Source organism: Salvelinus alpinus, chromosome 30 (assembly GCF_045679555.1).
Source record: "Salvelinus alpinus chromosome 30, SLU_Salpinus.1, whole genome shotgun sequence".
Classification (NCBI taxonomy): Eukaryota; Metazoa; Chordata; class Actinopteri; order Salmoniformes; family Salmonidae; genus Salvelinus; species Salvelinus alpinus.
In genome coordinates, this window is record NC_092115.1 from 25,176,411 (window position 1) to 25,192,872 (window position 16,462).

Sequence of the window (16,462 nt, forward strand, 5' to 3'; positions counted from 1 at the left end):
TCCTGCTTACAAGCAAAAACTAGAGCAGGAAGTATCTGTGACTCGCTCAATACGTAAGTGGTCAGATGACGCAGATGCTACGCTACAGGACTGTTTTGCTAGCACAGATTGGAATATGTTCTGGGATTCATTCAATGGCTTTGAGGAGTATACCACCTCAGTCACCGGCTTCATCAATAAGTACATTGACGATGTCATCCCCACAGTGACCGTGCATACATATCCCAACCGGAAGCCATGGATTACAGGCAACATCTGCACCGAGCTAAAGGCTAGAGCTGCCGCTTTCAAGTAGCGGAACACTAATCCGGACGCTTATAAGAAATCCTGCTATGCCCTCAGACAAACCATCAAAGAGGCAAAGCATCAATACAAGACTAAGAATGAATCCTACTACACTGGCTCTGATGCTCGTCGGATGTGGCAGGGCTTGCAAATTATTACAGACTACAAAGGGAAACCCAGCCAAAACCTGCCCAGATCCTCAAAAAGTTATACAGCGGCACCATTGAGAGCATTCTGACCAGTTGCATCACCGCCTGGTATGTCAACTGGTCGGCATCTACAGAGGCGCTACAGAGGGTAGTGCGTACAGCCCAGTACATCACTGGGGCCAAGCTTCCTGCCAACCAGGACCTATATACTAGGTGGTGTCCGAGAAAGGCCCCAAAAAATTGTCAAAGACTCCAGTCACCCAAGTCATAGACTGTTTTCTCTGCTACTGCACAGCAAGCGGTACCGAAGCGTCAAGTCTAGGTCCAAAAGGCTCCTCAACAGCTTCTACCCCCAAGCCATAAGACTACTGAAAAATTAATCAAATGGCCACCCAGACTATTTGCATTGATCCCCCCACCCCTTATACTGCTGCTACTCACTGTTTATTATCTATGCATAGTCACTTTACCCCTACCTACATGTACAGTTTACCACGACTAACCTGTAATCCCCGCACATTAACTCGGTACCAGTACCCCCTCTATATAACCTCTTGTGAGGCGTCTGTTTCTCAAACTAGACACTCTAATGTACTTGTAGATGCTCAGTTGTTGCAATGGGGCCTCCCACTCCTCTTTCTATTCTGGTTAGAGCCAGTTTGCGCTGTTCTGTGAAGGGAGTAGTACATAGCGTTGTACCAGATCTTCAGTTTCTTGGAAATTTCTCACATGGAATAGCCTTCATTTCTCAGAACAAGAATAGACTGACAAGTTTCAGAAGAAAGTCTTTGTTTCTGGCCATTTTGAGCCTGTAATCAAACCCACAAAAGCTGATGCTCCAGATACTCAACTAGTCTAAAGAAGGCCAGTTTTATTGCTTCTTTAATCAATACAACAGTTTTCAGCTGTGCTAACATAATTGCAAAAGGGTTTTCTAATGATCAATTAGCCTTTTAAAATGATAAACTTGGATTAGCTAACACAACGTGCCTTTGGAACACAGGAGTGATGGTTGCTGATAATGGGCCTATGTATGCCTATGTAGATATTCCATAAAAAATCAGCGGTTTCCAGCTACAATAGTCATTTACAATATTAACAATGTCTACACTGTATTTATGATCAATTTTATGCTTTTTTAATAGACAAAAATGTGCTTTTCTTTCAAAAACAAGGGCATTTCTAAGTGACCCCAAACTTTTGAACGGTAGTGTACATGCACACACACGCACACACACACACACACGCACGCACGCACGCACGCACGCACGCACGCACGCACGCACGCACGCACGCACGCACGCACGCACGCACGCACGCACGCACGCACGCACGCACGCACGCACACACACACACACACACACACACACACACACACACACACACACACACACACACACACACACACACACACACACACACACACACACACACACACACACACACACACACACACACACACACAAACAGAAGGATTCTCTCTCCACACTGTTTGTGTGAAGGCTGCTGCTAAAGCAGATGGCCTCATTAGTGTTGTGCTTGTCGTCTTTAAACATGAAACTGCCTGTCGCACACCAATCACCACTGGCCTGAGGCAGACTTCAGGGACCCGACATGCCACTGCTAACCTTCAGCACTGTACTGGAACATTACAGTGGGGCTCTGTCGAAGGGCTCTGTAGAAAGGCTCTGTGTGTCCCAAATGCAACCCTATTCCTTATAGAGTGCACTACTTTTGACCAGGGCCCATAGGGAATTGAGTCTCTTTCTCCCTCTCCCAATATATTGTTAGCTCTAAGTCATGTGCGTAAATAATAGTGCTTCACATCATGCGATTGTTCCCAACTTCTTAAAAAAAGCTATCTGAGCTAGCTGTAGAAGCAATATATTGTTAATGTACTTGTATTTTGTTTATACTGTTCCATTGTTACACTATGCACATGAAATGCATGAATACATGTCTTGTTCTAATTTTCACTTGTCTTGAATGCAATACAGCAGAGTATCCATATTTGACAGGCTTGTTTTTTTGAAATGCCAGGATCTGTCGTGAAATTCAAAACTGACAACTGCCTCAATTCTTTGACAGTTCTTTTCTCTTGCAGGCTTCCTTATGCGGGGTACTTTGGCGGGGTTTCCGGGCTGAGCAAAAAACAGTTTCTCAAGATCAATGGCTTCCCCAACGAGTACTGGGGCTGGGGAGGAGAAGATGACGACATCTATAACAGGTAAGACTGCAGGGCAGAAAAATACATTTATAAAAACTCCCATCAATCCTAGCACCATACCAGAAAATGAATGCAGCCATTTTATTTGACATTTCGATTATACATGTAGCTGATTCAGTAGTTTGTATATTAGGCAGAAAAACTTTACTACCAAGGTCATTGCGCCAGTATTAGACATTGCTACAAAGTGCCTGTACTTTAGAAGCTTTGAATTGAATTTAATGCTGATAACATTTTAAAGGCACAGATGATATATTACAAGAGTGAAGTGGGCACAGCTACATGTCTTGTTAAACGCAGAATGTATGCTTGGCCTGTCATTTGACTTTATCATTGAAGTAGATTTTTTTCTTGGATGTCAAGACAGAAAATCATTGTTCATCCCGACCACGTTATCTCTCAGTGCTGCTTGCAGACGGTCCTGATTTCATAGTATACGTTTTTGTAAAATGATAGAGCAGCAGTTTCTCATTTTACTGACACTTGTTTTAGAGGAGAATAGATCACTCTTTCATGTCATCTATCATTTTCCCTCTAGCTCGCGAGATATGTGACTTCCACCATTCCATCTACGAACCCAACTCTGTTCCCAAAGTGATAACACAAAACACAAAATAGGTAAATAGAGTGTTTGGAATTGGCCCCTTTCCGTGGGATGTGGGACGGTATACGGGTGATTACTGCATCACAGATAGAGGCTGGCAGGATGTGCATTATGCGATAAAAGGAATCTTTCTTTGTGTGTGTCTGCCCCAAGCCCTCGCATCTGAAGAAAAAACATGATTGGAGGGAGGATGTTGGGGGAGTAAAAACTTTCATCGCTTGATAGTAGCTGCAGTAGAGTTGATCCATTAAGATTTCCCCAGAGATGCTTCCTTCAACAGACCAATTTCTTCCAGTAGATGATGTGAAATGCGCTGGGATATTATCCTACCCCATGCTGCACCCAATACATGAGTGTGAAAGGCTAAAGTCAACGTTGTAGACACCAAAATAAGCATATAAAAAGAGCATGATGGTTGTCTTTCATTGAAATCCAGAACCTTTTCAAGGCTCACTTGTTTTAAAGCTGTTTTATATAAAGCAATTTGAAATGCCCCTGAATGTAACGAAACTCTAATTCCTCCTCCTCCTCGGACGAGGAGAGGAGAGAGGGATCGGAAGACCAATTTGCAGCGAGGTATGATGACATGATTATCTTTATTAACAAGACGAAACTAAACACACGAAGAACACTTGATAATTTTACAAAACAACAAAACGACGTAGACAGACCTGAACGAGAGAACTTACATAAAACATGAAGAACGCACGAACAGGAACAGACTACATATACTAACGACAACGAAACAGTCCCGTGTGGTGCGAACATACACTGACACGGAAGACAACCACCCACGACAAACAATGTGAAACAACCTCCCTATGTATGTCTCTCAATCAGAGGAAAACGAAAACACCTGCCTCTGATTGAGAGCCATACAAGGTCAATTAAACCTGACACTTAACATAGAACAAACAACACAGACTGCCCACCCAGCTCACGTCCTGACCCACTAAACACAACAATACAAAAGGAAAACAAGGTCAGGAACGTGACATTACCCCCCCCCCCAAGATGCGGACTCCGGCCGCAAAACTCACCCTCAAGGGGAGGGTTTGGGTGGGCATCTGTCCACGGTGGCGGCTCCGGCTCTGGACGCTGTCCCCACACCACCATAGTCACTCCCCGCTTCCGTATCCCCCCCCCAATGACCACCCTCCAACTAAACCCACCTAAATGAAGGGGCAGCATCGGGATAAGGGGCAGCACCGGGATAAGGGGCAGCACCGGGCTGAGGGACGGCGGCTCCGGGCTGAGGGACGGCGGCTCCGGGCTGAGGGACGGCGGCTCCGGGCTGAGGGACGGCGGCTCCGGGCTGAGGGACGGCGGATCCTGGCTGGACGGCTCTGGCAGGTCCTGGCTGGACGGCTCTGGCAGGTCCTGGCTGGACGGCTCTGGCAGGTCCTGACTGGACGGCTCTGGCAGGTCCTGGCTGGACGGCTCTGGCAGGTCCTGGCTGGACGGCTCTGGCAGGTCCTGGCTGGACGGCTCTGGCTGGTCCTGGCTGGACGGCTCTGGCTGGTCCTGGCTGGACGGCTCTGGCTGGTCCTGACTGGACGGCTCTGGCTGGTCCTGGCTGGACGGCTCTGGCTGGTCCTGTCTGGCGGAAGGCTCTGGCTGATCCTGTCTGGCGGAAGGCTCTGGCTGATCCTGTCTGGCGGAAGGCTTTGGCTGCTCCTGTCTGGCGGAAAGCTCTAGCGGCTCCTGTCTGGCGGACGGCTCTGAAGGCTCATGGCAGACGGGCGGCTTTGCAGGCTCAGTCCAGACGGGCAGTTCATGCGGCGCTTGGCAGACGGACAGTTCAGACGGCGTTGGGCAGACGGGCAGTTCAGGCGCCGCTGGGCAGACGGCCAGCTCTGACAGCTCGGGACAGACGGGCAGTTCTGGGCACACTGGCAGACCTGTAGGGAGGAGACGGAGAGACAGCCTGGTGCGTGGGGCTGCCACAGGACCCACCAGGCTGGAGAGACCTACAGGAGGCTTGATGTTAAAAGGAGGCACCTGAAGGACCGGGCTGTGGGGGAGCACTGGAGCTCTGGTGCGCAGCCTTTGCACCACTCCCCCAGGCTGGAGTACTATTCCAGCCCGTACCCTCCAGAGTACAGGCACAGGTTGAACCGGGCTGTGGATGAGCACTGGAGATCTAGTGCCTACTACGCGCACCTCTCTCTTAGGCTCCACTCCCACATTTGCCCGGTACGAGCGAAGCGTAGGCATAGGACGCACTGCACCCTCCCAGCGCCCCGGAGACACAGCACGCAGAGCCGGCGCAGGATACCCTGGACCGAAACTGCGTACCGGAGACCAGACGTGCTGAGCAGGCACAATACGCCCCGGCTGGATGCCCACACTTACACGACACTTTCGGGGGGCTGCCCTATAGCGCACCGGGCTATGGGCACGCACTGGCGACACCGTGCGCTTCACCGCACAACACGGTGCCTGACCAGTGACGCGTTGCTTATAATAAGCACGAGGAGTGCGCTCAGGTCTGCTACCTGGCTTAGCCACACTCCTTTCTAGCCCCCCCCAAAAAAAATTATGGGGCTGCCTCTCGTACCTGTCGCGCTGCCTTGCTGCCTCCTCATATCGCCGCCGCTCAGCTTTCGCTTCCTCCAGCTCAGCTTTGGGGCGGCGATACTCCCCAGCCTGTGCCCAGGGTCCTTCTCCGTTCAAGATCTCCTCCCATGTCCATGAATCCTGGGATTTCTGCGGTTGCTGTCGCTGCCCTTTTCCCCGCTGCTTGGTTCTGGTAATTTGGTGGGTGGTTCTGTAACGAAACTCTAATTCCTCCTCCTCCTCGGACGAGGAGAGGAGAGAGGGATCGGAAGACCAATTTGCAGCGAGGTATGATGACATGATTATCTTTATTAACAAGACGAAACTAAACACACAAAGAACACTTGATAATTTTACAAAACAACAAAACGACGTAGACAGACCTGAACGAGAGAACTTACATAAAACATGAAGAACGCACAAACAGGAACAGACTACATATACTAACGACAACGAAACAGTCCCGTGTGGTGCGAACATACACTGACACGGAAGACAACCACCCATGACAAACAATGTGAAACAACCTCCCTATGTATGTCTCTCAATCAGAGGAAAACGAAAACACCTGCCTCTGATTGAGAGCCATACAAGGTCAATTAAACCTGACACTTAACATAGAACAAACAACACAGACTGCCCACCCAGCTCACGTCCTGACCCACTAAACACAACAATACAAAAGGAAAACAAGGTCAGGAACGTGACACTGAATATACACTGGGTCTCATGGCCAGGCAGGGACTGATGGTGATGCCTGGTGTTAGGCTAGCGTGCAGCAGTGAGTAGACTCCGTCTGCCAACACAATCACAGCTCGTGGGAGTCCATGTCCCTGTTCAGTGCTATGCGGCCGTGCCCACAGTCTGTTGATCGGAGGTCCATGGGTGCCGGAGTGAAGGGATGTCAGTGACAGCACTCTTCTCTCTAACACTAGAAGCATCGAGGCAGTCATTTTGATTGTATATGAATTTAAAATAGAAAAATCATGCCCCCTCCACCCTTGACTTTTCCTTAATGAGTCTATTTAACACACGTATGTTGTGTTAGAGAATTACATAATTTGTATTAAAAGCAGTTTTAAGAGGACGTGTCCCCCCCCGCCCCTCATTCATCGGCAGTTAGCTGATGGCCCATCAAAACTACATCTTAACCATATTGAAACGAATTTCGCACATACAGTATAACAATAGAATTAGCCTAAAGACAAGATGGAATTGACAGTAGTCTGATGGGTGACAATATTATCAATTGTCAAATTGAAGAGATGGTCTAGTGCAGCTTGGAATTGCACAGAGGCAGGGAAACGGAGCGCCAAAAAGTGACAATTTAAAATCCTCCTACAGTCACAAGCAGGTAAGACATTTTATTTCTATATAGAGAAAGTGAGAAACAAGGTTATTATAGTAAACTGAAGCTAAAACAGAAACTAATTATAAAAAATGTATTTAGTCAAATAAAATAAAATAATTTAAAAAACGTTTGAAAAACTAAAACTATACTGAAACTATTATCTTTGACTCCAAACCAAACTAAAATTCAATAAAACCATCATGAATTATGTTCAGTTTTAGTTTTTAGATTTTTAACTTTGGGCAAAAATGTAATGGGGTTTTAATGCTTTTGGGGGGTTTTCAAGCTACTGATTCTGGTGGGTAAATACTGCCAGGAGATGGCGATGTTACAAATAGGGCTAGTTTATGCATCACTATTAGTTTCTCGAGACAGACGGTTTGCTTGCCTAGCTTACGATGCTCCAAGGTATGGAATATACGAGTCTACATTACTATCACTAGCTAACAGGTAAAGTATTGGCTAGGTAGCTAATTTGAGTCTTCTTACATGTCCTACTGAAGTGAAAAAGCATTGGATTGGTGTAAACATGGGCGAGATATTTATTGCACCAGAGTCAGCCCTATTCCTTTTAAATCCAAGCCACATTGAGAATGAGTTTATAATTGAAAGGGCCAATCAGCAATTGAAACAATAACAAAGTGTAATCCCCGCCACTGTTTCTGTAAAAGCTGAGGGATGGGGCTGGAAAAATGTGTCTCTCATGTCGTGATGTGTGTTTTTTCATATATTTGTATTTTTTTTTTTTTTTTTTATCATAGCCACCTTCCCTGCAGGAGGCCTTTTGGTAGGCCATCATTGTAAATAAGAATTTGTTATTAACTGACTTTCCTAGTTAAATAAAGGTTAAATAAAATAAAAAAATATGTAACCACTCTAATAAATCATAGACAGAAGTATTGTTGCAAGGACTAACCCGCTATGATATAAAAAAAAGATTTAACCATGGGCTGTATTCAATCTATATCGCGGAAGTTCAGCGTCGCAGCATGATTGAAATTTAAAGGCAATGTTCGTAGACTGAATTCACGGTAAACGCTGCAGATGTCGACTCAATCGGAAATTACCTTTACATTTCTATCGTACCATCTGTAATGCTTCAGCGATACAGATGGAGTAGAGCCCCATGTTTTGAGGCTTTACAGTGTCTGTTTACTTTTTTTTTACAAACATTGGAGTAAAACAAGCTTATGTTTTGGGTTCTGATGGGGAACGACACATGAACTACGCTCATGAAGCATTTATAAGTTATATTCTTCAAGAATCAATGGGTACATATCATTAATTTATCCGTCCAAAAATGGATGTAGCAACTGCTGATTGCCACTTTAAACCTAACTTAACCTATGAATTGACCCATCACCTTATTATTACTGTTGCAAGAATTGACACAACTATGCAAGACAAACTGCTTCTAGCTTGGCCCACTCATGATTTCTGTCGCTAAAACTAAAACTAAAACTGAAACGATATCATGTTAAAACGAATTATAAATATTTTTATACAACTGAATCTAAATAACAACTAGCAAATCAAGTCTGAAAACGAATTGAAACTAAACTAAATAATAAATAAAATCGAAAATAAATAAAAATGAGTATAAAAAAACGAAACTATAATGACCTTGGAGAGAAAGGTCCGATTCCGACGTTTCCAAAACACTTACCTTTGCAAAATATAAAATTGAAGAGATGAGTTCTATTTAAAAATATAACTTTTTCCAAGAATAACAGCTGTTCGATGCACTCCACACGTGAGCATGCAGCAGCATATAGCCCAGGCTACTAATCAAAGACTAATAACATAATACAACTTAAAATATGCTATTCTGTTCTTTTGAAATACATTTTCTTAATTCCATAATGTTTCTTAAGACCTGACAAAATTATAATAGTTTCTTTGTGATAAATTTAACACTTGAATTGTGGTTATGTTTTAGTCAAATACTATATCTGTTTGGGATTCTTGCGGTCAATTTGCAGTGTAGAAATTATTTGTGATTATGCTCAGGCCCCCCGACCATCCGCTCAAGAAAAAATCACCCCGCCGCTGAATCTAGTTAATGTTCCATGGCCTACAGTAACATAAACTAATGAAAATGCTCTTGTGTTCTTTTACATATGTTTTTTTCTTCATATTCTAATATTCACCAGGACCTTCATAAATTATTTTCCTGATAACATACATGTATTTATTAGACTGTTAGAACGTTACAGTCAAAATGACTGGTCATTGGCTCAGAACGGGATGGCTCGAGGCCAGGATTTTCTAGTGTTAAAATCACATCCTCTATGTAGGCTAACCTATGACTTGTAGAGAGAGAAAGAGCGAGAGAGTGCTTCCTTTAATGACTGTACGATTCAGTGGGTTCAGCAGGCCTAGCACTGGCAGACTGGCCAAACAATCCCAGATGGTAATAATAGCTGATGCCTCACACACATTGTGATGTAACACAACAGATCTTCCAGCAATGAGAGGGAGGCTTACTGGGATTAGAGTGATTAAGGGGAGTAGTGTGTTGACACACTGTAGTTCAGAAGAGGACAGTCACCAAGAATCTCTCCTTAGAGCAGTAAGGACTGGAGACTAAACTGGATTTTTTTTTTTTCATGAATCATTGTGCACTCTGCTCTACAATATGTTAAGAGTTCAAAGTGTATTTTGTGATATTTGCATTTGATGTTTTTTTAACATCATATCTTGGTTAGTTCCATAGGCTATACTGTAACTGCAGTGGTAATATAGCACTATTAGTGGTGAGGTGCGGTAGTGCACACACAACCTTGTGTGAACTGCATAATTGATTTAAGGTTGCAAGCAGGACAACAAAATATTGTGGGGAGTTCCTCATTTATTGTAGTGTTTTTGGTTCTGTGCCATGCTGTCAGAACCTGCTGGGAAAAATCCCTTATGATTTGCTTGGAGGGAATAAGTTACAGACAGTGCTAACTTCTCCAACAACGATGACCCCTTTTTAACAATCGTACCTCTTCATAAATATGTCTGGGTTGATTTACCCCCCACCCAAATAAACAGTTAAAGAGGGAAAAAATTGTGATTTTCAAGCCTTTTTTGATGGGCTACCTTGAACTTTGTTGAAGGTCCTCACTATACAGTTTCATTGAGTGAAGGACGGAAGGGTAGACAGAAATAGCTGGAGGTGATGTTGGCAGTAGTGGAGAAACAGATAGATGACACTGTTTTCCCTGCTTCCCTTAGAGCCCATTCACCCTGAGACCAGCAACTGGAATGGAAGGAAACTTAAAAAGCTCTGTCTATCACCCCTCCTGGGCATGTACGTACAACTGAAGAGCAGCAGATCCATCCAGTGTCTTGGATGGGCAAATCCTTGACTGTCAGCATCTGTGCAGTGAAACACAAGGCCCTGGAGGGACAGTTAGTTCCCTCATATTTACTTCTACTACTAAGCTAGGTGACTGACTGTGTCTGGTGACAGACAGACAGACAGACAGACAGACAGACAGACAGACAGACAGACAGACAGACAGACAGACAGACAGACAGACAGACAGACAGACAGACAGACAGACAGACAGACAGACAGACAGACAGACAGACAGACAGACAGACAGACAGACAGACAGACAGACAGACAGACAGACAGACAGACAGACAGACAGACAGACAGACAGACAGACAGACAGACAGACAGACAGACAGACAGACAGACAGACAGACAGACAGACAGACAGACAGACAGACAGACAGACAGACAGACAGACAGACAGACAGACAGACAGACAGACAGACAGACAGACAGACAGACAGACAGACAGACAGACAGACAGACAGACAGACAGACAGACAGACAGACAGACAGACAGACAGACAGACAGACAGACAGACAGACAGACAGACAGACAGACAGACAGACAGACAGACAGACAGACAGACAGACAGACAGACAGACAGACAGACAGACAGACAGACAGACAGACAGACAGACAGACAGACAGACAGACAGACAGACAGACAGACAGACAGACAGACTCTCCCTGACCTAAATATACACCTAGATGATACTGATGCCAACAGACAGATAGAGGAGAGACAATTTCAAGGAAGATTACTCAAGAAATATACAATCCCAAGTCATAGCCTATTTCAAATTGTGATATTTTCTATTTTAAACATGGGCAGACTATCAAGTCTACATTTGGTCTGTCTGTAAAAGAGGGAGGGAGATAGAGGAGAAAAATGCCAGGCCTGGCAGGACTCTCATTTCTCTATTGCCCTCGTGTGGCTATTTCTAATTAGAGGGAGACAGGAGGGAGTGGACAGAGAGTTGGCAGGCAGCAGAGAGATAGAACCACCGCAGTCAGCAAGACCATCACAGACAGTGCAAACACACTCTCAATCCAACATGAGCGATTTCAGCTTCGCTCCTCTCATCTCCTCGTCTCTCCCCACTGGCTTCTTTCTCAGCACCCCTCTCATTTCGGCTCTGACAGAGTGAAATGAGGGGATGCCGCATATTCCAATTCCCCTCGACTCCAAGAGTCTAATGCAATTAAGAAAGACTGTTGAGAAATGAAAAAAAGATGGAGACATTGTTAATCCAATCAGAAGGGCACGCGAGTCCAAATTAGCTGTCCAGACCGTTATATCAATACTACCACTGGGCCTCAGGAAAACAATGATTTCTTGTTAATTCTTTGTTGTAATATTTACCCGCTACATAGAGAGTGAATGATATCAGTGGCAATGTGAGAATAGTAAGGAAGTCAACGAAGGGACAAGCATTGCAATATATGTACTGTATGCATTGCGAGAGAGCAACCATTTTGCTGCTGAGGGGAGGACTGCTTATAATAATCGGCGGAAGGGAGTGAAGGGAATAGTATCAAACACATGGTTTTCATGTTTTCAATACCATTCTATTCTCTCTATTCCATCCGTTACACTCCATTCCAGCCATTATTATGAGCTGTCCTCCCCTCAGCAGCCTCCACTGTCAACCGTACACAAAACTGACAATGTAATCATACTGTTTCTCCTCCTCTCTGAGCCTGAATACTACTTTGTTACCAAGGGCAATGTAAATCTAGGACAACAGATATCTTACTCTTCAACAATGATAATCTTATCTCATTGTGCCTAAGAGGAATGAACAACACATCTGAAAATAATCTTCAGCGTTTTCAGAGTTTTGTTGTGCAAAGACTGGATTTTTTTCCTCTCTATTTTCTTCCAGATATGCTTTTGATTATATTATTATATTATATCGCTCAATGCTCTCTCTTCATCATTCCCCCTTTGATTGGTTTCAAAAGGTTTGATGGAGTTCAAGGAATCTGGTTCGGAATGAAAGAGCCCACAGATCCTTGGCACACAACGCTGTTCAATACGATTGAGCCAATTTTGTGTGCTCGCTGGGCTGAGACAGCAGGATGTTAAAACATGGAGGAAAGAAGTCAGGCTAATGGATGGAAGGGCGCAGCAGCACCACGTGGAGTCCCGTGGCGAATGACCAAACAGAACAGTAAATGATGACAAAGAAACCTGTCAGACAGCCATGTTGTCTCATACAGTACATCTCAGGTCACGGACACTACATCCTACAATACATTCACATCTTACAATCGATCAAGGTTTCTGGTGAAGGATGTTCCCGGAACGTGTTAGAATTCTTTCTCCTCAACTTGTCCTAAAGTAAAGAAATGGTCAAAAAGGATGTATGCCTAACCTCCTGCTGATGTCTGTACATTTGTTTTGTTAGAAAGAATCGAGTGAAATAAATGATTTTGAAAGTACATCCAGACACTTGTCTTAATTGAACTCTAGGGTAGTCCTTCAGGCCCAATATCTTCAGCTTACAGTACAAACTAAGTACCATGGTATTGATTAGCTCACACATGGATTACCCAGGCGAGGCTAACCATTGATTGGGAGATAGAGCTGAGACTGAGCTCTGTGCCCATCCCTCTACCTGCCCTCTTATATCCTTGAAATCACTGCAGTTGGTTGGAGCTTTTTCCACCTGATACCTTGAAACCACAGTTAACACTACAGAATGTCTTAAAGCCAAAGAAGTCACTGAATAGTTCAGTTTCCAGCTAGTATGTAAATGGCCTGAAGTGGATGATAATCATGTAGGTGTACAGTACTTGACACAGACCCAGTTGGCCATTTAGTTCTAGTAGCTTTTACCAAGCTCTAAATGAGCGAGGTAAAGTGTACATACCTATTCTGGTTACAAATAGTAGGTTGCATCCGAAGTGTCACTCTATTCCCTACAGAGTGCACTACTTTTGAACAGAGCAATGTGAGTCCTGGTCAAAATGTGTGCACTATATTTGGAATAGGGTGCCATTTGGGATGCGGACTGTTTTTTTTCTATATTTCCCTCAATTAATCCTTAGTGATGTTGTTTCTGGGTCAGGAATACACAAGGAGATTATCAAATCAACTCTCTGCATTATGCATTACCAGGCTTCCTCGCTGGTGTTAATGGAAGAAAAAACCCACAAGCCCTAACACACGGAAACAGACAGACAGACAGACACTGTTTATGTTATTGATCTCCATCATGTACTAGGAAGGAAGAGGAAGGTCCAGAGAGAGAAGCAGCAGCTAGCCTATTGCTTAAGCTGGAGCAACGGGATGCTCACATGACCGATGGTTGTCTCCAGGGGCTCCACACAGATAAAGAGCCAAATGGGGAGATTATAATGACCCGATTGTTCAAGCAGTCAAGCAGCTGGAAGCAGCATTTTACTCAAACAAATGCCTTTGTTTTCCAAGACGGTTAGCAAGGCTGCTTTGGCTGGTCCCTTCAGGAACGCTAAGAGACACTTAATGCGAAGAGTCTGGGTTTTCTTCAATATGTTCTGCTGAATTTGTATTCATAAATGTTTTTTGGACTCGCTTGGCATTTTCTTCTCATATGTTCTAATGAGGCTTTGATGGCAGGATGCAGAAGCAATGTGTTTTGCTGGTTGTTTGTCAGTCAGTAAGAGCGAGGCCCACAGATACAAACTGTAATATCAAGGTTGGCTGCACCAATAACACAGGAGATCCAGCATGAATCAGAGCATTACAGAGAGAAATAAAACCATTTCATCCCATCTTGGGAACTAAACATTGTAAACATCCAAACACACACAAGGTTCCATATCACTGCGTAAAGGAATATACAGTAATTTCTTATTTTCCTCCCTCTAATTCTAGAATAGGCTTTAGTTTTACTGGTTGTCTACAGTCAGTGCCTTGCTTGAACCCATTTTTGTCGCATTACAGCTAAAGCTTAACTTGAGATTGCTATGACAGTGTCTGGTCATGGCTGGCATTGCTACAGCGGTTTTGGAGCAGTTATGACTTATATTTCTATGGCTGTAAGTGTGATTATGGTTGCTTCCCAATTGGAAACCTATTTCCTATGTAGTGCACTGCTTTTGACCAGTGTCAATAGGGCTCTGGTCAAAAGTAGTGCACTATGTAGGGAATAGGGTGCCGTTTGGGATGAAAACTCTGATCCTTTCTAAACCATGACTCTGTTGTAGGATCACCCTCAACGGGATGAAGGTGGTTCGACCGGACGTCCGGATCGGCCGCTACAGAATGATCAAACATGAAAGAGACAAGCACAATGAACCCAACCCACAAAGGTTTGTATTTGATTTCTATATTTTCCTCTCTAGACACAAGCCTGGTTCCAGATCTGTTTGTGCTGTCTTGCCGACAATGACATAGGAGTTGTCAAGACAGCATAAAACAGATCTGGGATCAGACTTTTCCTATGGATCTTTTCCCTGAAGGTACAGAAAGTACAGGTACCGTAGCTATTGTTTGCTCGGTTACCAAAGTTGTCTTTTTGATAAAGGTTGTCTCACACTCAACACATTATAATACCAGCTCGCGGTTATAAGGCTGCTCTAAGATGAATCCCCCATGTCATATCCCATAGATTTGGCTTGAAAATAACAACTCATAACACTTATCATAGAAATGGATTATCATTGTTTATTCACTGCTAAGAGGGCTCTTTCATACATGAATAGACAACCCATCAATGACTGTAAAAAGAGCAGATCGATAACTGCATGGGTATATGCAGCGCTGTTAGTTGTGATAGCTGCCAAACCCCAGATCCCTACAGAGCTGAGCTGCAATTTGTAAAACATTATTATTGCATAGCATGAGTTCACGCACTGTAGAAGTTACAGACTGTTATTGATCACATCCAGCCCCGTTGCTGGCTCTTACCATGCTCTGAAGGCTAAATAACCATGGGGAGGCCATTTAATCCTCAGCCTGATCTTGGTTCTATTAGTTTTCCATGAACTCCCACTCCCTATGATTTCCAGTGTGTGAAGATAACAGCCACAGAAGACAACGCTCATTTTGATGAGTGCCTCAGACAATAATAATAATGAACCAATGAAGAGATCCTGCAATAGCTAGCACGAGAGCCTAATAAACAAATTTCCATGGGAAAATGAATTAGTTGTTGTTGCTGCGCCTAATGAATTGAAACATGTTGATGTAAGAGGGGTTTGCTGTGCTGACATAGCCAGGGAAGCTTGCTGTTGTCTGTTTGGCTTGTGGCAGGTGGATGGGTTGATAGATACTGATCTAAGTACTTACCATGCAATCCCAATCAACATGAATCGGAATGGCACCCTATTCCCTTTATAGTGCACTACCACATGGCCTGGTCTAAAGTAGTTCACTATAGGGAATAGGGTGCCTTGAACCTAACATGTGCCTAATATGTACCATCGCTGATAACATATTTCTAAGATATGTAGCTGTCCTGCATGAACACACTGTGATGTATGTACAGTCTTGGGTCATTTAGTATAGGACATGCTATCAGAAATGAATTACAAGGCTTGTTTTTGTAGAAATGAAAGTGTGTCATGTCACCTAGGTTACTCTAATATGGGTCAGAGTTATTACTTGCTGAATTGACACCAGTTGAGTTCTATAGACAACAAGAGCAGGGTTGACATCCGGTCCCATTGGCTTTATGACAACCAATACATCAGAGACTAATTCTAAGGAATCTGTCGCTGACTCGCTGTGTGATGGATAGAGAGAGAGACAGACAGATGCAATAGATAGATAGATAAACGTAGATAGAGGGAGAGAGAGAGACTGACCATCATCCTTTGACTGACATTTCCAGCACTTTATTCTCCAGCCTGACTTGATTCTGATCCATGAGCCTCGGCTTTTGCGAAAGTTGTCATGGACACAATTTATTTTGGGCCAATAAATAATTAATAAATGCCTTGAAGAGGAAAGATAGACAGAGAAACCCC

General features: G+C 44.1%; 1 protein-coding gene across 2 annotated transcripts in view; it reads left to right on the plus strand.

Annotated features, from left to right (window-relative positions):
* The window catches only part of LOC139559719 (beta-1,4-galactosyltransferase 2-like), a 158,338-nt gene that overhangs the window by 135,623 nt on the left and 6,253 nt on the right, over window positions 1–16,462 (plus strand). For both annotated transcript variants that reach the window (XM_071375965.1, XM_071375964.1), the window contains exons 6-7: window positions 2,539–2,661; window positions 14,699–14,803. In XM_071375965.1, the coding sequence (XP_071232066.1) occupies window positions 2,539–2,661; window positions 14,699–14,803 (228 nt within the window). The remainder of the gene's footprint in view (window positions 1–2,538; window positions 2,662–14,698; window positions 14,804–16,462) is intronic.